This window comes from Rhamphochromis longiceps, linkage group LG23, assembly GCF_057381845.1.
Source record: "Rhamphochromis longiceps isolate RC_006_pf linkage group LG23, R_longiceps_female_GT1.1, whole genome shotgun sequence".
NCBI lineage: Eukaryota > Metazoa > Chordata > Actinopteri > Cichliformes > Cichlidae > Rhamphochromis > Rhamphochromis longiceps.
The window spans coordinates 19,489,782-19,506,050 of NC_140578.1; the positions used below are offsets into that span (position 1 = coordinate 19,489,782).

At 39.2% G+C, this 16,269-nt stretch overlaps 1 protein-coding gene across 1 annotated transcript; it reads right to left on the reverse strand.

Moving 5' to 3' along the window:
* Positions 1–488: 488 nt before the first annotated feature.
* LOC146641763 (adenylate cyclase type 8-like) lies at positions 489–12,765 on the reverse strand. The gene is made up of 22 exons (XM_085397677.1): positions 12,244–12,765; positions 11,544–11,732; positions 11,040–11,279; positions 8,848–9,076; positions 8,624–8,773; positions 8,218–8,348; positions 7,444–7,555; positions 6,860–7,218; positions 6,481–6,715; positions 6,197–6,385; positions 5,992–6,092; positions 5,105–5,306; positions 4,198–4,299; positions 3,971–4,098; positions 3,806–3,887; positions 3,529–3,687; positions 2,452–2,598; positions 2,270–2,362; positions 2,048–2,162; positions 1,333–1,457; positions 1,161–1,259; positions 489–704 (listed from the first exon to the last, which is right to left on the reverse strand). The coding sequence occupies exons 1-22, from the start codon at positions 12,486–12,488 to the stop codon at positions 522–524; spliced, it is 3,615 nt and encodes a 1,204-aa protein (XP_085253803.1). The 5' UTR covers positions 12,489–12,765; the 3' UTR covers positions 489–521.
* Between the last annotated feature and the right edge of the window lie 3,504 nt (positions 12,766–16,269).

A 16,269-nucleotide genomic window follows, 5' to 3' on the forward strand; every position in this document is an offset into this window, starting at 1 on the left:
TCATAAAATCTTTTTACAAATATGTTTTGTAAAAAGTTACATGTTGTGTTAAAATTTTAACTATAATCTTTTATTGACTTAAAACCCATAGTTTCATATGAGGAAATCAAACCTACACAAACACATAAAATAAAACATGAATGTTTTTCTGCATCAAAGTCTTGGCAGAATGACGAGTCTTATAAAGGAAGGCTGCTTGAATATCCAGAATAAACCTTCAGGAATCCACTTAGAAACCAGAGTAACAGACACATGAGAGGTCCCCTGAGAATCTGTCTACTTTTAACTTTCCTTCAGTGTCTCAGTGATTAGTGATGTTTAATTTGCACATGCATGATTCCATGTTGTTAGCTTTGCTCTGCAAAGCACCACAGGAGTTGTTTGTTCCAAAACACAGAGCAAAAGTACAACAATCCATCACCATCATTACTAATCTTTCCTTTACTTTAAGACGATGCAGATGAATGTTCAAACTCCTTTACTTTACCTTTTACCCTCAAAACCAAACCTTTTTTTCCTCCTCACGACGCCTCCACCAGGTGGAAGCCTCCGTTCTCCTCCCTCATCTTCTCCCTTTTCTGGGCTTGAACCAAACTGTAGACCACAGCTCCCAGTGTGTTCCTATTGAGGCTGAAGCCCCGCCCCCCACCACGCTCTATAAAGCTGGATCGCTCCTCCCGACTGCTCACGAAGTATGTTCGAACCTGAAGGGAAAACACTTTGATCAGTGGTGTGTACAGTTTATGTAACTAATACATTAAACATGATATTTTTCTTATCTGAAATATTTTTCTCATGTTTATGAAAAGTTCTGTTTATATTTTTGGGGTAAAAATGTATAAAAATGATCTCCTTGTGTTAGGCAAATTTTACAAAAATGTATGACACACTTTTCCTGCACAATTGTGTCATGCACTTTCTCATCATTTTGACTTCTTTTGATTTGTATGATAAAAATTCCAAATTTTTTGTCATACTCTTGATATATACTTTTTTGTTTAAATATAAACCCTCCAAGTTAAAATGCAGTTTTTTTTAATGTTATGTTAATTTTATGTTAAATGTAACTATTTTCAAACTCATTTGTTCATACCTGCACCTAAATCTCATAGTTTAGATCTTTAGGTCATGTGTGTGGTCACATGATGATGATGGCTCACCTTTCCGTGGCGTTCACTAATCCCTTTGAGATAAACGTCCCCTCTGAGCTGCCTCAGAAAGCCTCGTTCAACCAGAATAGAGCTGGTGTGTTCTGAGACCTAAACACAAAGGACGACATTTAAAAACCCGTTGAAGTGATGACCTCATGTTTCTGCAAACAGGTGAGCTCACCTGTATCCGCCCGCTCACACCGGTGCTCTCCATCCTGCTCGCCATGTTCACCGTCATCCCCCAGATGTCGTACTGAGGTTTGGTGGCTCCAATCACACCTGCTATCACCGGACCGTGAGCCACACCTCGACGTGATGTTAGAGGTCAAAGGTCATGGAGTGTTTAAATAATACACAATAATAATAAGGGAAAAAGATACACTTTTTTTTAAATTTTTGCTAAAGCTTTTAAAAATGTAATAATAATAATGAAAATAATAATATTACATTAAACTTTGTTTAAAAATTATTTTCTAGACATGTTTGTAATTTTGTAATTCTTTTAAAAAGTTCATTATTCAAAAACATTAAAATATTTGTTACTGTTTACCAATGATTCATTTAAAATATATAAAGAAGAATGATTTTTAAAGAATCTATTTCAAAGAATTTTAAAGAATGATTTTTTATAGATAAAATAAAAAGAAGTAAATACATTTGTGAAATTGTTCATTTTTACATTTCTGATGTTTTTATGATTCCCATTCTTGATGAAAATCTTTCACCTTTGCACCTAAACTACTGGTTTAACTGTTTGTTTAAAACTTTCAAATTCTCCCTCTAAACTCTTTCTAACTCATGAAAATGTAGAGATTTTTATTTTTTTCTTTGAGTACTAAAGTGGTATTTATATGTGTGTGTGTGTGTGTGTGTGTGTGTGCGTGTGTGGTACTTACCAACACGGAGCTGGAAGTTGTTTCCTGTCTGTGTGTTGATGTGTTTGAGAGTTTCCTGCATAGCGAGTGCGAACAGGACCAACTCACTGAGGTGATTCCAGCCATCCTCACAATCCTGAACACACACATGCACGTCTGAATGAAGAGTGTATGGACATCAGAGCCTTTGACAAGACGCTCAGAGGGAGCATTTAAGTGTTGTGATGTAACAGCAGGACTCACCTGCCTGTCAGGTGAGAGGCCTGAAGCTGCCATGTAGCAGCTGCCAGTGGTTTTGATCTTCTCCACCTGCTGAAAGTAGCATTCATCCAGCAGCTACAACACACAAACACAAAGGTAAAAAATACTACATTTAATAAAGTTTACAAAACATATCTCGTTTGTGTGTGTGTGTGATTTATGACCTCATCAAAGTCGCTGATGACGTGGTTAAGGAGGCGGAGACACTCAACATGCTGATGAAGGACCTCCTTTTCCTCGTAGAAGTCGGAGAATCCGGGCAGAGAGGCAAACAGCACGCCCACTCGCTCATACGACTGTGAGTACAACTCCTGATAACACACACACACGCACGCACGCACGCACACACACACACACTTTAATGCTCTGTTAATATGACTCATACTAATAGAATAAGTAAATATCGATTATTGATCAGGCCTACTGGTCATGAGGTCTGAGGGCATATGTCACACCTTGCATTTAAAGATGAGAAACAATTATACAAAAACTTGAAAAAGTCACGAAAGACTCAAAAAATGTGCAAATGGCCACAAAATATTATCTAAACCACTTCCAATTCTTACAAAGTCTCAGCTGTTCTATACAGTAATTTTTATATATATATTTATATATTTATAATAAATGTAACTGTACGAGTGTTGTTTGTTTTTAATTTTTTAGAAATCACGTGCCTAAATTTTATCAAGGCTGAAAGCCTGGAGGAGTGGCCTCTGGATGACAGGTGGATGATGACATAGGAGGTTATACATCTGAGCTAATTGGAAAATCTAAACTCTGACCTCAGGACAGTGTTTGAACTGATTTGTGTAATTTGGTAATATACAGAATCACATCATGAGTATACAGTGATATTTTACCCTCTTTTTGGACCTTTTTTCGGAACACGTCAATACAATTATCTGACCAATAATATGTCTGCTGCATGGTTACTTGCACTCATAAATCACCCAAGAAGTCTGTGCTCCTGTTTTGCTGAAGGAAGTCTAGGATTTTTTTACACTCTGATTAACAGTTATCTGTGTCTGTGTAATGGTCCCAGTAGTCCTGTGATGCTCCCATGGCCAGAGCATGATAATGAAGTTAGCTTTGATTAACTGATAACTTCGTTATCCTCTCTCATAAAGATATGGTCACTTCTGACTAGAAAAAACTAAATGACAGTGACCAGAATGCTAATGCTGAAGCTCCAAAACTCAATAGGAAATCAAGTTGGCTGCTATGTGAAAGGCATCAGGTACCTCATCATTGCGGTCTCTCTCCAAGAAGTGCTGGGCAACATGTGCGGGCAGGATATTGAGCAGCAGACACTCATTGTGCTCCCGCTGCTCCTTCATGTCCTCCACCTCCTTCTTTGCCTGAAGGCCCCAGAGGAAGTCCAGCCGTGCTGTCGCCTCCAGCTACCAGTGAAGAAATGGAAGAGGGAAGTGGTGGATATTAGCATACTGAATTCATATCAGGGTTATCATTGTTTGCTTGATAGCAATAAAAGCTGGTAGCGTGTTTAACAGAATCCACCTGTCTGCTGTTGAAGAGGACAGCCACCACAAACATCAGCATAAGAACAACACAGACTCCATTCCTGCACAAGTGATGAGACCTGACAACAACAGAGGAGACCACATTTTATTTTCCACACCTTTACACAAAAACACAGGAACATGACCTGAATGGAACTTGTACCTGTAATTCTTGATTATGTAGGTGTAGAGGGCAGCAAACAGCAGTAGAACGGCCAGCTGCAACACGCAGCTCAGTCTGAGGAACACGGCACAGGTAACCATAGCAACCACGCCACTTAGAACCATGTACTGTACACAGAAAGGCCAGTGATAATTTTAAAAATGGTTACTGACTAATCAAAACAATGTCATCATGATTCTGAGTTCATGTGATGTTTGAGTGTTCACCTCTGGATATGTGCAAATGTTGATATCGGTCCAAGCCGAGGGAGGCGGAGCCAGCAGGGAGTCCCTGTTGCTGATGTCAGTTTCTGATGAATCACACCACAGCTAGTGGAAGCAAGCAAGAAGCTTTCTAACAAGTTATTTTGTACTAAATTCTTTGTACTAAAGCCTTTCAGTAAGTTGCTGGAAGAAGCTATTATTCCCACTGAGGTTTTTAAAAATGTTTAACATAAAAGATTGGTTGTCAGTATATGGGAAATCATAATAGACAATAAGATGTGCACGTTATTGCAGGTGAGTCATTACTTTTTGGCACAAAATACCAAGAAACTAAACGAAAACACTAGCAATGCAAAAATGGAGGGACTTCTTGAAATGCTTCAAACAAACATTCCCATTGTTGTAAGAAAATTTTTAATTTTATCTTATGTTGCTGTTAACACTGTTCCGGTGCAACTAAAGAATGTGTAAATACACATTTTTAGTTGTTGAAACGACAATGCTGTCAAAGTGATGTAATTTCACACTTCGTTTACAGAGAACACATTTTTGCAAAACTTTAGAAATTCAAGGTGATTACAATCAATACTCTTGATACTCTTTTATACTGATGGAGACTCATCATCAAACAGTAATCCTCACACTGTGTTGTGTCAACATTGCTGCTTAAAATGTAAAACAATATTTTTGGAGAATTCATTTTCCCCCAAATTGCTTCATTCTTTGCATTTCTCAGCATTCACATCAGCAACTGTTACAGAAGTGATGCTGAGGCGGACAATGATGTTTTTTTAATCGATTTTAATATGTTAGCTTGTTTGGTTTTCAAATCTTTTCTTATGATCGTTCGGTATTTATGACCTATAACATATCTTAGTTGTTGATTTGATAAAAACAATATCAGACTTACAATGTCTGCAGAGGCGATTCCAAAGTTGACAGTGATGGCAGTGAGTGTGAGCAGCATGCGGGCACTCTTGTTTTCATGCACCCAACAGCAGATTGACTGGAGGGGAGCAGGACAATGCTTAAATTCCTCCCCCAGAGTCAGCAGCAAGAGCAGGAAGTAAATGCCGCCACTGACCACAAACTGAACGACCATTGGACACAATCTGTGGGAACAAAAAGTTACTAAACACACACATGTCAGCTGTTATAGAAGTTCCGGTCAGCATGAACAAGATGTTTCCTCTCCTTGTATAACATTTATAATATTTTTAAGGGGAAAACAAATTTGTTTCATCTTTAGCTTCATTTATCTCTAAGCATGACCAGATAAATTATTATATCGAGCCAAAAAGTGCAGAGAAACAATTGGTACCTGATCCTATGCAGATGATTTTCTCTTTTAGATGTGAGGGCTGTTAAAATAATATCTATTAACATAAAAAACAAAAAAGCATTTGCAGAAGCTTGTTTTTGTACTGTTACATTTTGGTGCTGAAAAGATCACAAAGTCTTATATTTTCAATATATATTTAATTACAGCTGCTCATTAACACAAATATCTAATCTCATGGCAGCAATTTAATGTATTTGGCATGTAGACACGGTCAAGATAAAGGTCAGAATGGAAAAAGGTGATTTCAGTGACTTTGAACGTGTTACAGTAGAAAGTAACACTAGTTGAAATATGATCAGGACCAATAGCAGTGTCTTCAGTTTTATCTGAAGATTAAATACAAATTCTATGGTTTTGTTTTTTACATGTTAAGCTTATGTTTTTCCAATTGTTGGATAATTGGACAAACATCATTTACAATTATTTACATCATTTAACAAAAGGAAAATCTATACCTTGGGGCTGGGATTAGCACCTGGACTGTCATTAAAAGCAGCAGCAGAATGAAGGAGCAAACCATGTTAGATTTGAAGAGTTCGTCTCTCATCTGAGAATACTGAGAGACAAACATTTTATTAATGACTGTTTTCAAGGTGCCAGTTTCACCCCCCCCCCCAAAAAAAAAAAAAAACCTACTAAGAAAAAAGATTCTCGTGTTACCTTTCCCTCCACATGGGAGTCCTTAAACACCTGAGTAAAGGTCGTGATGTGCTCCTTCCTCATTCGCTCACTGCTGCGCACCTCCATGGCCTGGCGAATCCTCTTGTTCACCTCCCGTGTTCCTGAGCGCTGAGCTGCTATATTATTGGGCAGCTGGGTCAGTGAACCATTGGTAAAAGTAGCAAGGATCTGTGAACCAACAAAGAATACAACAAAAGGTCAAAGGTTATTGAAATTCAATCAGAAAAGTACTAATGGACTTTGAATCTGTCTTCTGCACTCACAAAATTCTTTCCTAGGATGTCTCCAAATGGCAGCTCAGCACTCCACGTTGTTATCTCGTCATAACTGGGGCGCCTTGCTTTAGGCGGCTCCACATCTTCCTTCGATGCCGGACGGACCAGGTATGTGTCGATGTTGTGTTTCCGTAGAAACTCGCTACGATCCTGGCCATGTCCCGCCTCTGTCTCATAGATCCCACCCAGACAGTCCAGAGTGGCCTTGGAGATGTGAACCTGACTGAAAGGAGATGAAAATGTACAACACATCACAAAAATCTTCTGTATTTTAATCATTAAGATTAACTTTATGGGATGACACCTATAGCAAACTGCAGTTTGGCAATTAAGTAATAAGGATATATTATGTATTAATTTGTCTTACCCAGGCACTCCTGCAGCCTCCAAACTGTTGGCGACGTCCACGTCCCAGCTCCAGATGTCAAACTGCCACTTCTGAAGACCCAAAACACCACAAAGAACGGAGCCAGAGTGGACGCCTATTCGCATGTCCACCTCCTGTTGGAGCTCCCGACGAACGTAACTAAAATGAAATACACCTGTGAAGTTTTGTGGAAACAGCTGTAGGGCTGTGTTAGCCACAGATGATTGGTACCGTATAGTGTTGATCATACTGAGGCCCATCTCCACACAGCAGCGGGCATGTCCTCTCTGAGGCTCTGGGACTCCTGATACGCAGTAATAACAATCACCCAGAATCTTAATGCGCAAACACTGGTGGTCCTGTACTCAAACACAGGGGAAAAAAGAAAAACTGTGGCCTTGTACATTTAAAAAACACTAAATAAATAAATAAATGGCAAAAGCCAAATAAAGATTAAATTCAAATGAAAAAACTTTATACAAAACTTAACAAAAGAACCCCTAGTAGAATAACAAATACACCAATCCTTTAACTGGTACAAACACATAAAACAGGAGCTGATGCAGTTGACAAGGTGATCTGACCTCAGCCAGCCTGTCGAAGCGACCAAAGAGTTCATTGAGGGTTTTAACGAGATCCTGAGCCGAAAGAATCAATGACAGCGATGTGAAGCCGATGATGTCTGCAAACAGGATGCTGTGGAGAGGCAAAATTCTCATCATGAGAATATCATTTTAATCCCACTGAAACCAATGTAAAACCACTACTGCAATACATTTTTGGCTAAATGACCTTTACATATTCTTTATTCATCCTCTACATTTTTAACTTTACAATCTGTAATGAAATCATCGAAATAATTTATAAAACCACTAACAATACCTGTTCAGTCTTATTTTACATTAGATGAAAGCTAAAAACTTCTTTAAGAAATTATGCCTTTGCATTATTACTGGTGTTGTTGCAGAACAAAAAATCACACCTGCTGGATGTTCAAGCGTTAATCAATTTTGGGGGCTTTTTTTTTTTTTTAAAGTAGATAGAAAGATGGGACAATGGAGGAAGAAACTCAGCAAAGGTCCATGAGTTGGACTACGTTATAGCTGTGTGGTATGTGGTTGGCTCCACAATTAGTAAGCTAAACTAGAGCCTAAAGTTAGAGGTTTTTGATAAAAAACTCTGTGGTTAAAGGTTAACTGCTCATTTGACTGCCATAACAAGTCATTTCAGTCGATACAATAACTATAGTAGAGTTGTTAGTCTGTTGAAGCTCCTCAAAGTTCTTCATTCTTTTAAAACTACATTTATAGCATGTGTGTCCAGCTGGCTCGTCATCATAAAGAAGTGGGTTGTATTACCTGACATCCTTGTAATGGTGAATGTAGATCTTGTGCAACTGCTGAGGCAGCAGATAATCTTCCATGACGGCCATGTCACCAATCATCTCAAGCACCAGAAATTGAGGTAGGATTGACATCACCAGGCGTTCCTGACAGCACAAAGACGCACACATCATTAGCTTTAGGATATATGAGGTCCAGACATATCCCAAATACTTTGTTTCACATGACTTGCTACCTAGCTGTTTCTTAGTTAAACATCTTGTTACGTTTGGTCAGAAAAATGATGATTTGACTTTATGCTGATAACTGAGATCATTAATAAATAGATGAATAGGTTGACCACATTTACAAATGATCCTAATACTTCTTCCACTTCAATAGGGACACAAAAGATTAGGGAACCCTTAAATATCATCCTCACTTGTCTGTTGTTCTCCCTCTCTAGTCTGACTCGTCCTTCGATACAGCGCCTGGTCTCCAGGAAAGACTGTCTCTGAGTCCAATCAGACAGGTAGTGAATGAACAGACCCGCAGTGTTCATAGCCAGATACAGCAGAGCCTTGGACAACACCTGCACGTGTACAACCAGACAGTTTAACTGCACAGTGACAGAAAGCAGCCAATAAAATGTAGCAATTTTGTTACCTTTCTGATGAAGCTGTGGTCATTATAGTGACAGCAGAAATCCACCAGGAGGTGCAGAGTGGAGGTGGTTCCCCCCGCAATGATGGACCAGAGGAGGGGGAGGGGCAGGAGGGTGTAAGTGGAGAAAAGCGTGAAGAAGACATACCAAGAGTGATCGCTCTCCGCCCAACTGAAAACACCAACCAGCACTTGGAAGGTCTGAGACAGCCAGCTGACCACTGACAGATACCTGAGGTAGATTTAAAGGAAGAACAGGTCACTGTCTTCAAATTTTTAAGTGAAACATTTTCAGAATAAGACTCTGGAAAACTGAAGAATTTTAGAGGTTCCTTCAGCTTCTGAAGTCGTAGTTCTTCTTTCCTTTTCTGGAGAGAATAACAAACGTTCTTCCAAAAGAATTTATGACATCTTACAGCTTTCAATGTCAGGAATTTGTTTTAGAAAATCACTTCTACGACTGCGGTCTGGGGTGTGGGGCCTCCCTGCTGCTGCGGAGTCGGGGTGGTCTGCCTCTCCCCACCGCAGGGAAAAGGGTAACACCACCTGGGTCTGGGTGCAATTCCCCCCTCCAGGGGCAAGGGTACCTAGACCCGGTTTGTAGAGTACGCTTGGGGAGTGTGATTGTGTGTACAGCGTCTCTTTATGTCTGTCTCCACGTTGGTTGAGTGTGGAGTGAGTGCATATGAGAGCATGAGGGTGGGAATGGATGTTTGTGTCTGTGTGTGCCTGTATGTCTGTGTCTATATGTCAGGTTGGGTATCAGACGCCACCTCTCTGGGGACACCTCAGGCCCTCCAAGGTTTGGAGGCCTATCTCCACCCACCACCACTTCCCCTGCCGGTGGCGGACTCCCTCAGGTGTCGGTGTGTTGGTGGTTCTTTGTGTCTGGGGGTGGGCGTCCGGGTGCACACCGGCTCACTCCTTGGCGGCCGCTTGTCGGGGCCTGGGGCCTGGGGCTCGCTCGGGCCCCTTTGGAGGTGGGGTGCCCCCGGCCTCTCGGCCTAGGGCTCGGTCACTCAGGCGCAGCTGGGGGCCGGCGGAGCTCACGGGCGCGTCACTGCAACTCCCCCTGACTTCTGCTCCGCGGCTGCTGGGCGAGCCCTCATCTGGGACTCTCCTCAGCTCTTACTGGGACAGTGGCGCGGCTGCCCCTCTGTTGGTCTTCCATGGTCTCTTGTGTTCTGGGGGCCTCTGGATGTCTGGAGTTTTGATCTCCTCCATACCCGCTTCACACCCTGGAGGACGGGGCTGTGGCCCCCCCCACACTCCCTAGCAGATCATTACATGGAGAAACCTTTGGAATGCAAGCATGCTGATCCACACAGGTATGCACACATGGGTATTCACAGACGCGGACTAAAGCTTTCTTGGCTGCTGCCTCAAAGCACACTGTGCGCTGTCTATCTTGCGTGCTGCACAATATCGTTTATTACTTAGTAAATACTGATATCTATGACTAGCTAGTTTATTGTGATGGTGCTTTGTTTTCTCTATTATTATGTTGCTCTTTGTTGTTTGCTGTCTCCTCTGTTTGTTTTTGTTTGTTTGTTTTTTTTTTGTTTTTTTTCTCCATACAGGTGACCCAGGAGTTTTTTTTTTTTTTTCTCTCTCTTCCCCCCCCTTCTCACCGTCTCTTCTCCCCTTTGGTTTTCTTTCTTTCTCTCCCTCTCTCTCTCTCATTCATTCCCCCTGTCCTATTTATTAAAAAAAAAAAAAAAAAAAAAAATGACAAAGGATGAACTGAAGCTCTGCCATCACGTAATGTCGCATACTGCTGTTTCTGATGTCATTTAAAAAAAAAAAAAAAAAGAAAAAAAAAAAAAAAAAAAGAAAATCACTTCTGTGTTGGTAAATGCAGTCAAGCAGTCACATTGACTTATCTGTGGTTTAAAATTTGAGCTACTGTTTAGATTCTGCTGGTAGGATGAAATGTCATCTGCATATAACTTGATATTTATCTTAAAGAAAACTAAACATGCCCTCTGCAGTGCAGTGCTTCTTTCCTAATAACAGCCAAATAAATAAACAAATAAATCCATATTGTTTCGCACATCAAGGTACTATAATATTAGCGACAGATTACATTAAAAGACATAGTAACTTAGTTCATGTAGGATGTCGCTAAGTTGGCACAGAGATCCTTATAAGGAGCCCTCCCACATAGCAAGCAGGTCTGCTACATCCCAGTGTACCTAAGCCACTGAGGTGATGACAAGACTTCCTTTCTGGTCAGAACCACCAGGCAGATTCCTATCCACAAGACTACAGACAGACCGGTAAGCCAATCACAGGCCATGCCCCACCAGCCCAGCGGCCATGTCAGCAATGAGACAAGAAGGCGGGTCAGGATGTCAACGACAACAGTGACGACCAGTGAGGTTCTTCTCTGAGCCGAGGAGAACTGCTGGTAGAGCTGCTCCAAGTCTGCAGACCTGAAGAGGTTATAAGCATCAGCATTACTTATTTTTATACCATTGACAATAAGTAACAATATAGTCAATAAGACACCTGAATAAATAAAATAGGCAAGTAAAGATTTATGATTAAATATGTAAAAAATTCTAAATACTATCAAGGTTTATGCTACAAAGCATATTTAAACAAAGATCATTAATTTTATGACTGTATCATAATTGTTATTATACAGCTAATAATTGTATGGTTTTTAGTTAAAATGTCCATTTGAATGTCTTTACTTGAATTTGTGCTGCAGTGTGGGGATGAAGACGCCTCGCACCGTCCACCCAGACGACACAAAGAAGTCAGCATCACTGAGTGGGTCGTGTTTGCTCTGTGTTGCTGTGGTGACTGTTGGGTGAATGCGAGCTGCTGACGAACGGCGCTTCTGCCAAAATACTCCACGAGACGCTTTATTGCGGATCTGCCTGCAAGACAACACAGACCGAAGAACTTGTGTAATACTTCAAGTTTGATTTAAGAGAATAGACAAAAAAATTATGTGAAAAACGTTTTTTTTTGTTAAATGTTCTTAATTCAGTAACTTGTAAACTGTTTTGGATAAGGATAACTTGTATTAATAATTAAGATGCCGGCAGTTCATACATTTATTAAGGTTATTCAATCAATTCAATCATGAAATTACTATGAATCAATGTATTTTTAATAAACACATAAATTATTCTGGAAGGAATGTAAAATAACACTTTAAATAACTTTAAGATTACATTAATTTGTACATTAATCAGGAAAAATTCACATTTTAGGAGTTAACTAATATGTTTATAGTTAATTAACGATCAAGAAAAAAGTAATCAGGAATGTTATTTCAACGTTTTAATTGAGATCATTTGCAATTTCAGCAGGATGAAGTTAACCTTAATACCAACGTTTATTATAGTTAAGGTTCAGTTAACTCAGAAATCAGTTTCTTTCTACCTGTTGATGTCCGCAATGTAGGCATCGGTGACTTTGATATGGTGCTTGCCTCGCTCCAAACCCCCAGCGAGCCTCAGTGTGTACAGGTTGTGCTGGTCAATGATGTTCCTGACGGCGTTCTGCCACAGCAGCTGCTTCCTGCGCAGGTTGGAGGTGGGGCTTATCCCAGTGCTAAAGGTGATGTCGCTAGTCTGCCGCGCCGCCTCACAGTCACCATTTAACAGCTCGCTGCAATCTTCACCCATGGTTACAGAGTTGTAAGGCCTGGCTCTTCTGTGAGCTGATTGGTGTCAAACAGATTTACATCAGTGATAACAGCAGCAAAACTGTTCTGTCTTTCAGTGTTGAGGAAACATCCAGGCTCCCGTACACAGGGCTGAAAACAAACCAGAAGAAGCACTTAGAAAAAAAGTGGCACCAGTAATGATGATTTGTCATTAAAATCCATTTTACACAAAATAATTGCCTAAGGAGTGTTACTCAGTAAATACAACAACCTTAAATTACATCAGTGCATTTAACGTTATGTATATATTTTTTTTGAAGTTTGTTAACTGCATTGAATAATGCACACTGAAGAGTATAGTTGTGTAAATGTGCTTCACTAAGTAATTGTGATCCTTCATTCAGTTTGGGTGTGTGCAGATTTGGCTTTTGTGGGTGTGTAACAGATTTCCAGTGTAAAAGTCACTTTGACTAATTTTGTTCAGGCTTGTGCTTAAAATGTTAATAAAATCAGATTTCCTGTACTTGTGCGGTGCATGGGACAATTTTAATTTCTAGTAAATAACTTTTTTTTTTTTATAGAAGCTGGTGTTGATGGTGATGATATGAAGTTTGTCCAAGTGATGAAGTCCACTCAGGTTTTAGTTGCAATCACTGAATAAGGTGTTTATTTGATATATGAGTGCAAATACCCTCCAAATTATAATGTAACATATTTGCATTTCCTCTAAGACCAGTTTTGTTTTTGTTTCGTTTTTTGTAATGACAACTTACTAAATTTTACAGTGTGGTGGAGTTGAACCCAAACATGGGATAAAAGGAGGGATGCAGTTTGGACAAGCTAGCCACTTCATAGCTTTTCAGTTTTTACACTTATCAGTCTTTTGACCCTTTGAGATCCACAGCAAGAAAAAAGCAATGGAAATTTTTTTTGTTTGCATTTCTTATTGACTTGGGTGAGTAATAACCACAATCAATAATTTTTTTTCAATAGACCCTGTAGTTTTTAAAATATTGATCTCTACCAAACAGTTGAGATGTCACTTCATGGTAAAAGTATGAAATGTCATGCAAATACAAGTACAGTAGATAATACAGTTGAAAAAATCAAATAAAGGGCCAAATTATAATTAAATTAATAACAAAAACTATCCAGGGCATTGGATACAATTTATTTCTAGTAGCATGCCAGTGAACATTGCTGGTTTTCATTCCATCAAAGGAAACTATTATATCAAACAACAAAGTACATATTTTTTTAAATCTGCAAATGTGAAAAATGTGCAACAGCACAAAATACTCACATTCGGGCCACTTCTGATTGAATGCTACTGTGCAAAATCATTTTTGTTTAAAAACAAAAAACTAAAGACAGTGCAAATCAATCACATCTGCTTGTAGTTTTGGTCGTTGGGGTCTTAGGGTGTAGCATTTACTCTGTGGTCTTGGAGAGCTGAATCATGGTTGTCCAAATCTAGATGCTGGCTTGTTAACTTGGTTCAGACACAGCCAGGTGGAAACCTTTTGAGAGCCATTGGTTTCTGGTCCAGTAGGGCACAGTCCCTCTTGTAGACCAGGTATTCAAGTCAAAGATGTATCCGAACAGTGGAATATGCCATCTCCTTAACTTGTAACTTATAACTTGTCTTATACAGGTGTAATAGCATATCAGAAAGTTTAATTCCTCCCATATGCTAATTATATACAGGGATGAGTGATGGGCATGGAATGGTGATCTTTGCATTGGACTCTTTGCTCCACCGTTTGACCAATGAAAGAGGCATGAACCCACAGGCATTGTTTAGGAGGTTGACACATTTCTTGTCAAACCATTTCATTGCAATCAGACCTTCATCAGACCTTGTGGCTTCATATGAAACCATGACCTCAAACACACTGTGGTTGAAGGTGGATGGTATCATGAGTATCATGCCACAGGACGTATGATTTTTAGCCATATAATTGTTTAGCGTCCATATAGTACTTGTTCAACATGAAATTATAATTTTGACAATTTAGTAATATTAATTTACCAGCTACTGTAATTTGGTTAAAAGGTAATCGGTTGTGATATTTGTGATTTCCACATGTTATTCTTGATTTTTACAATATTTACTAATATTAACTCAGAAAGTTACAAAAATGACTTACTGAGGAAATTATTTCAGCATATTCTTGCTGTGCTAACACTTAATGTGCAGTGTTGGGAAGGTTACTTTTAAAATGTATTCCACTACAGATTACAGAATACATGCCCCAAAATGTATTTTGTAACATATTCCGTTACGTTACTCAATGAGAGTAACGTATTCTGAATACTTTGGATTACTTAATATATTATCATGCTTTTTACAACTACATGAATGTACTATTGCTGTGTGATTTATTACTATTACTGAAGGTCCGTGGCTCCGAACCATAGTAAATGGACCTCTGGCTAATACATCGTTTCCTGTCAGGCTAGTAGCCGAAAAATAGCTTTACTTTGTTGTCTGGGTCAAGTTTGAGACAGAGAGGCGTTGAAAGGCTGCTCCAACAGAACTTATTGTTTCGGAAGAAAACACGAACACAGTCGAGTCTTAATAGCTTACTTACAACTGGGCTCGTCAGGCACTCTTCTTGGCTGCAGTGGTTATTATTATATTTACATGCTTCCAGCTCCCGTTTCTGCTCAATGACAACTAGTACTTTTCCACTCTCTTTTTTCTTCTTCCTCCTCGCGCTCACAGACACATAATGTGTATGGCAGTCCATTCTCCCTGCAGCACGGACTACACTGCCCATGAAGCTACATTCTTTAGGGCTATGACTGTAGCATTCTGCCTATTAGCTTAGCACAACAACAACAACAAAAAGGTGCTCTCTCACCCAGGAAACAGGCAGAGAGAGCCCGCGTCACCCTGTAACCATGGCAACCACAACGCTGCCACCTGGAATAACAGAACATAGCAAAACCCAAACAGTCCTGACCCACGACAATATGAAACAGGAAAAAGTAACTGTATTCTGAATACCACCTTTTTAAACGGTAACTGTAGCGGAATACAGTTACTCATATTTTGTATTTTAAATACGTAACGGTGGTACATGTATTCCGTTACTCCCCAACACTGTTAATGTGATTTATCAACAGCAATGGATAAACAAAATGGGTCTAGTGGTCTGAGTTTATGGCAAATAATCAATTTTAATAACATTTAGGTTATGTTAGCATTAGCACCATAAAGGGACAAATCAACCGTTTGGTTGACCACTTTTTAAAAAACATTATTAAGCATTTAATTTCACTTTTTTAATGCTGTCAAGTGACATACATCTGTTTAGTAATTCCTCTAACACTATTATAAATCAAAAAATTATATCTTCCTGCCTTAGTTTCATCAAAAACACTCAAAATATGTTTGATGTTTTTTTGTTTCTGACTACCTGGTTGGTAGAGGGATATCCCTCTACCAACCAGGTAGTAAATTAAATATATAAATATATTTTAAAATGTATTTTAGCACATATATTTTTTGGCCATTTTTTGTATATTTTGAAATATATTTCAAAATGTATTTTAAAATATATTTTTTTACCGTATGGGATAAGAAGAGCCAACCGTTTACATTCACAGTGCCTTCTGGTGGATTTTTTGGGCATTACAGATGTAAACCAATTGTTAGAAAAGACTCAATAAGGTAGGTTAATTTCAGTGAAAGCCTGAAAATGTGTTCTACCATTTGGTTGAGCATCATTTATTATATTTTATTGGTTTTATTACATTTTTTGCAGTTACACAAAGGTCATAAACTGTTTTTT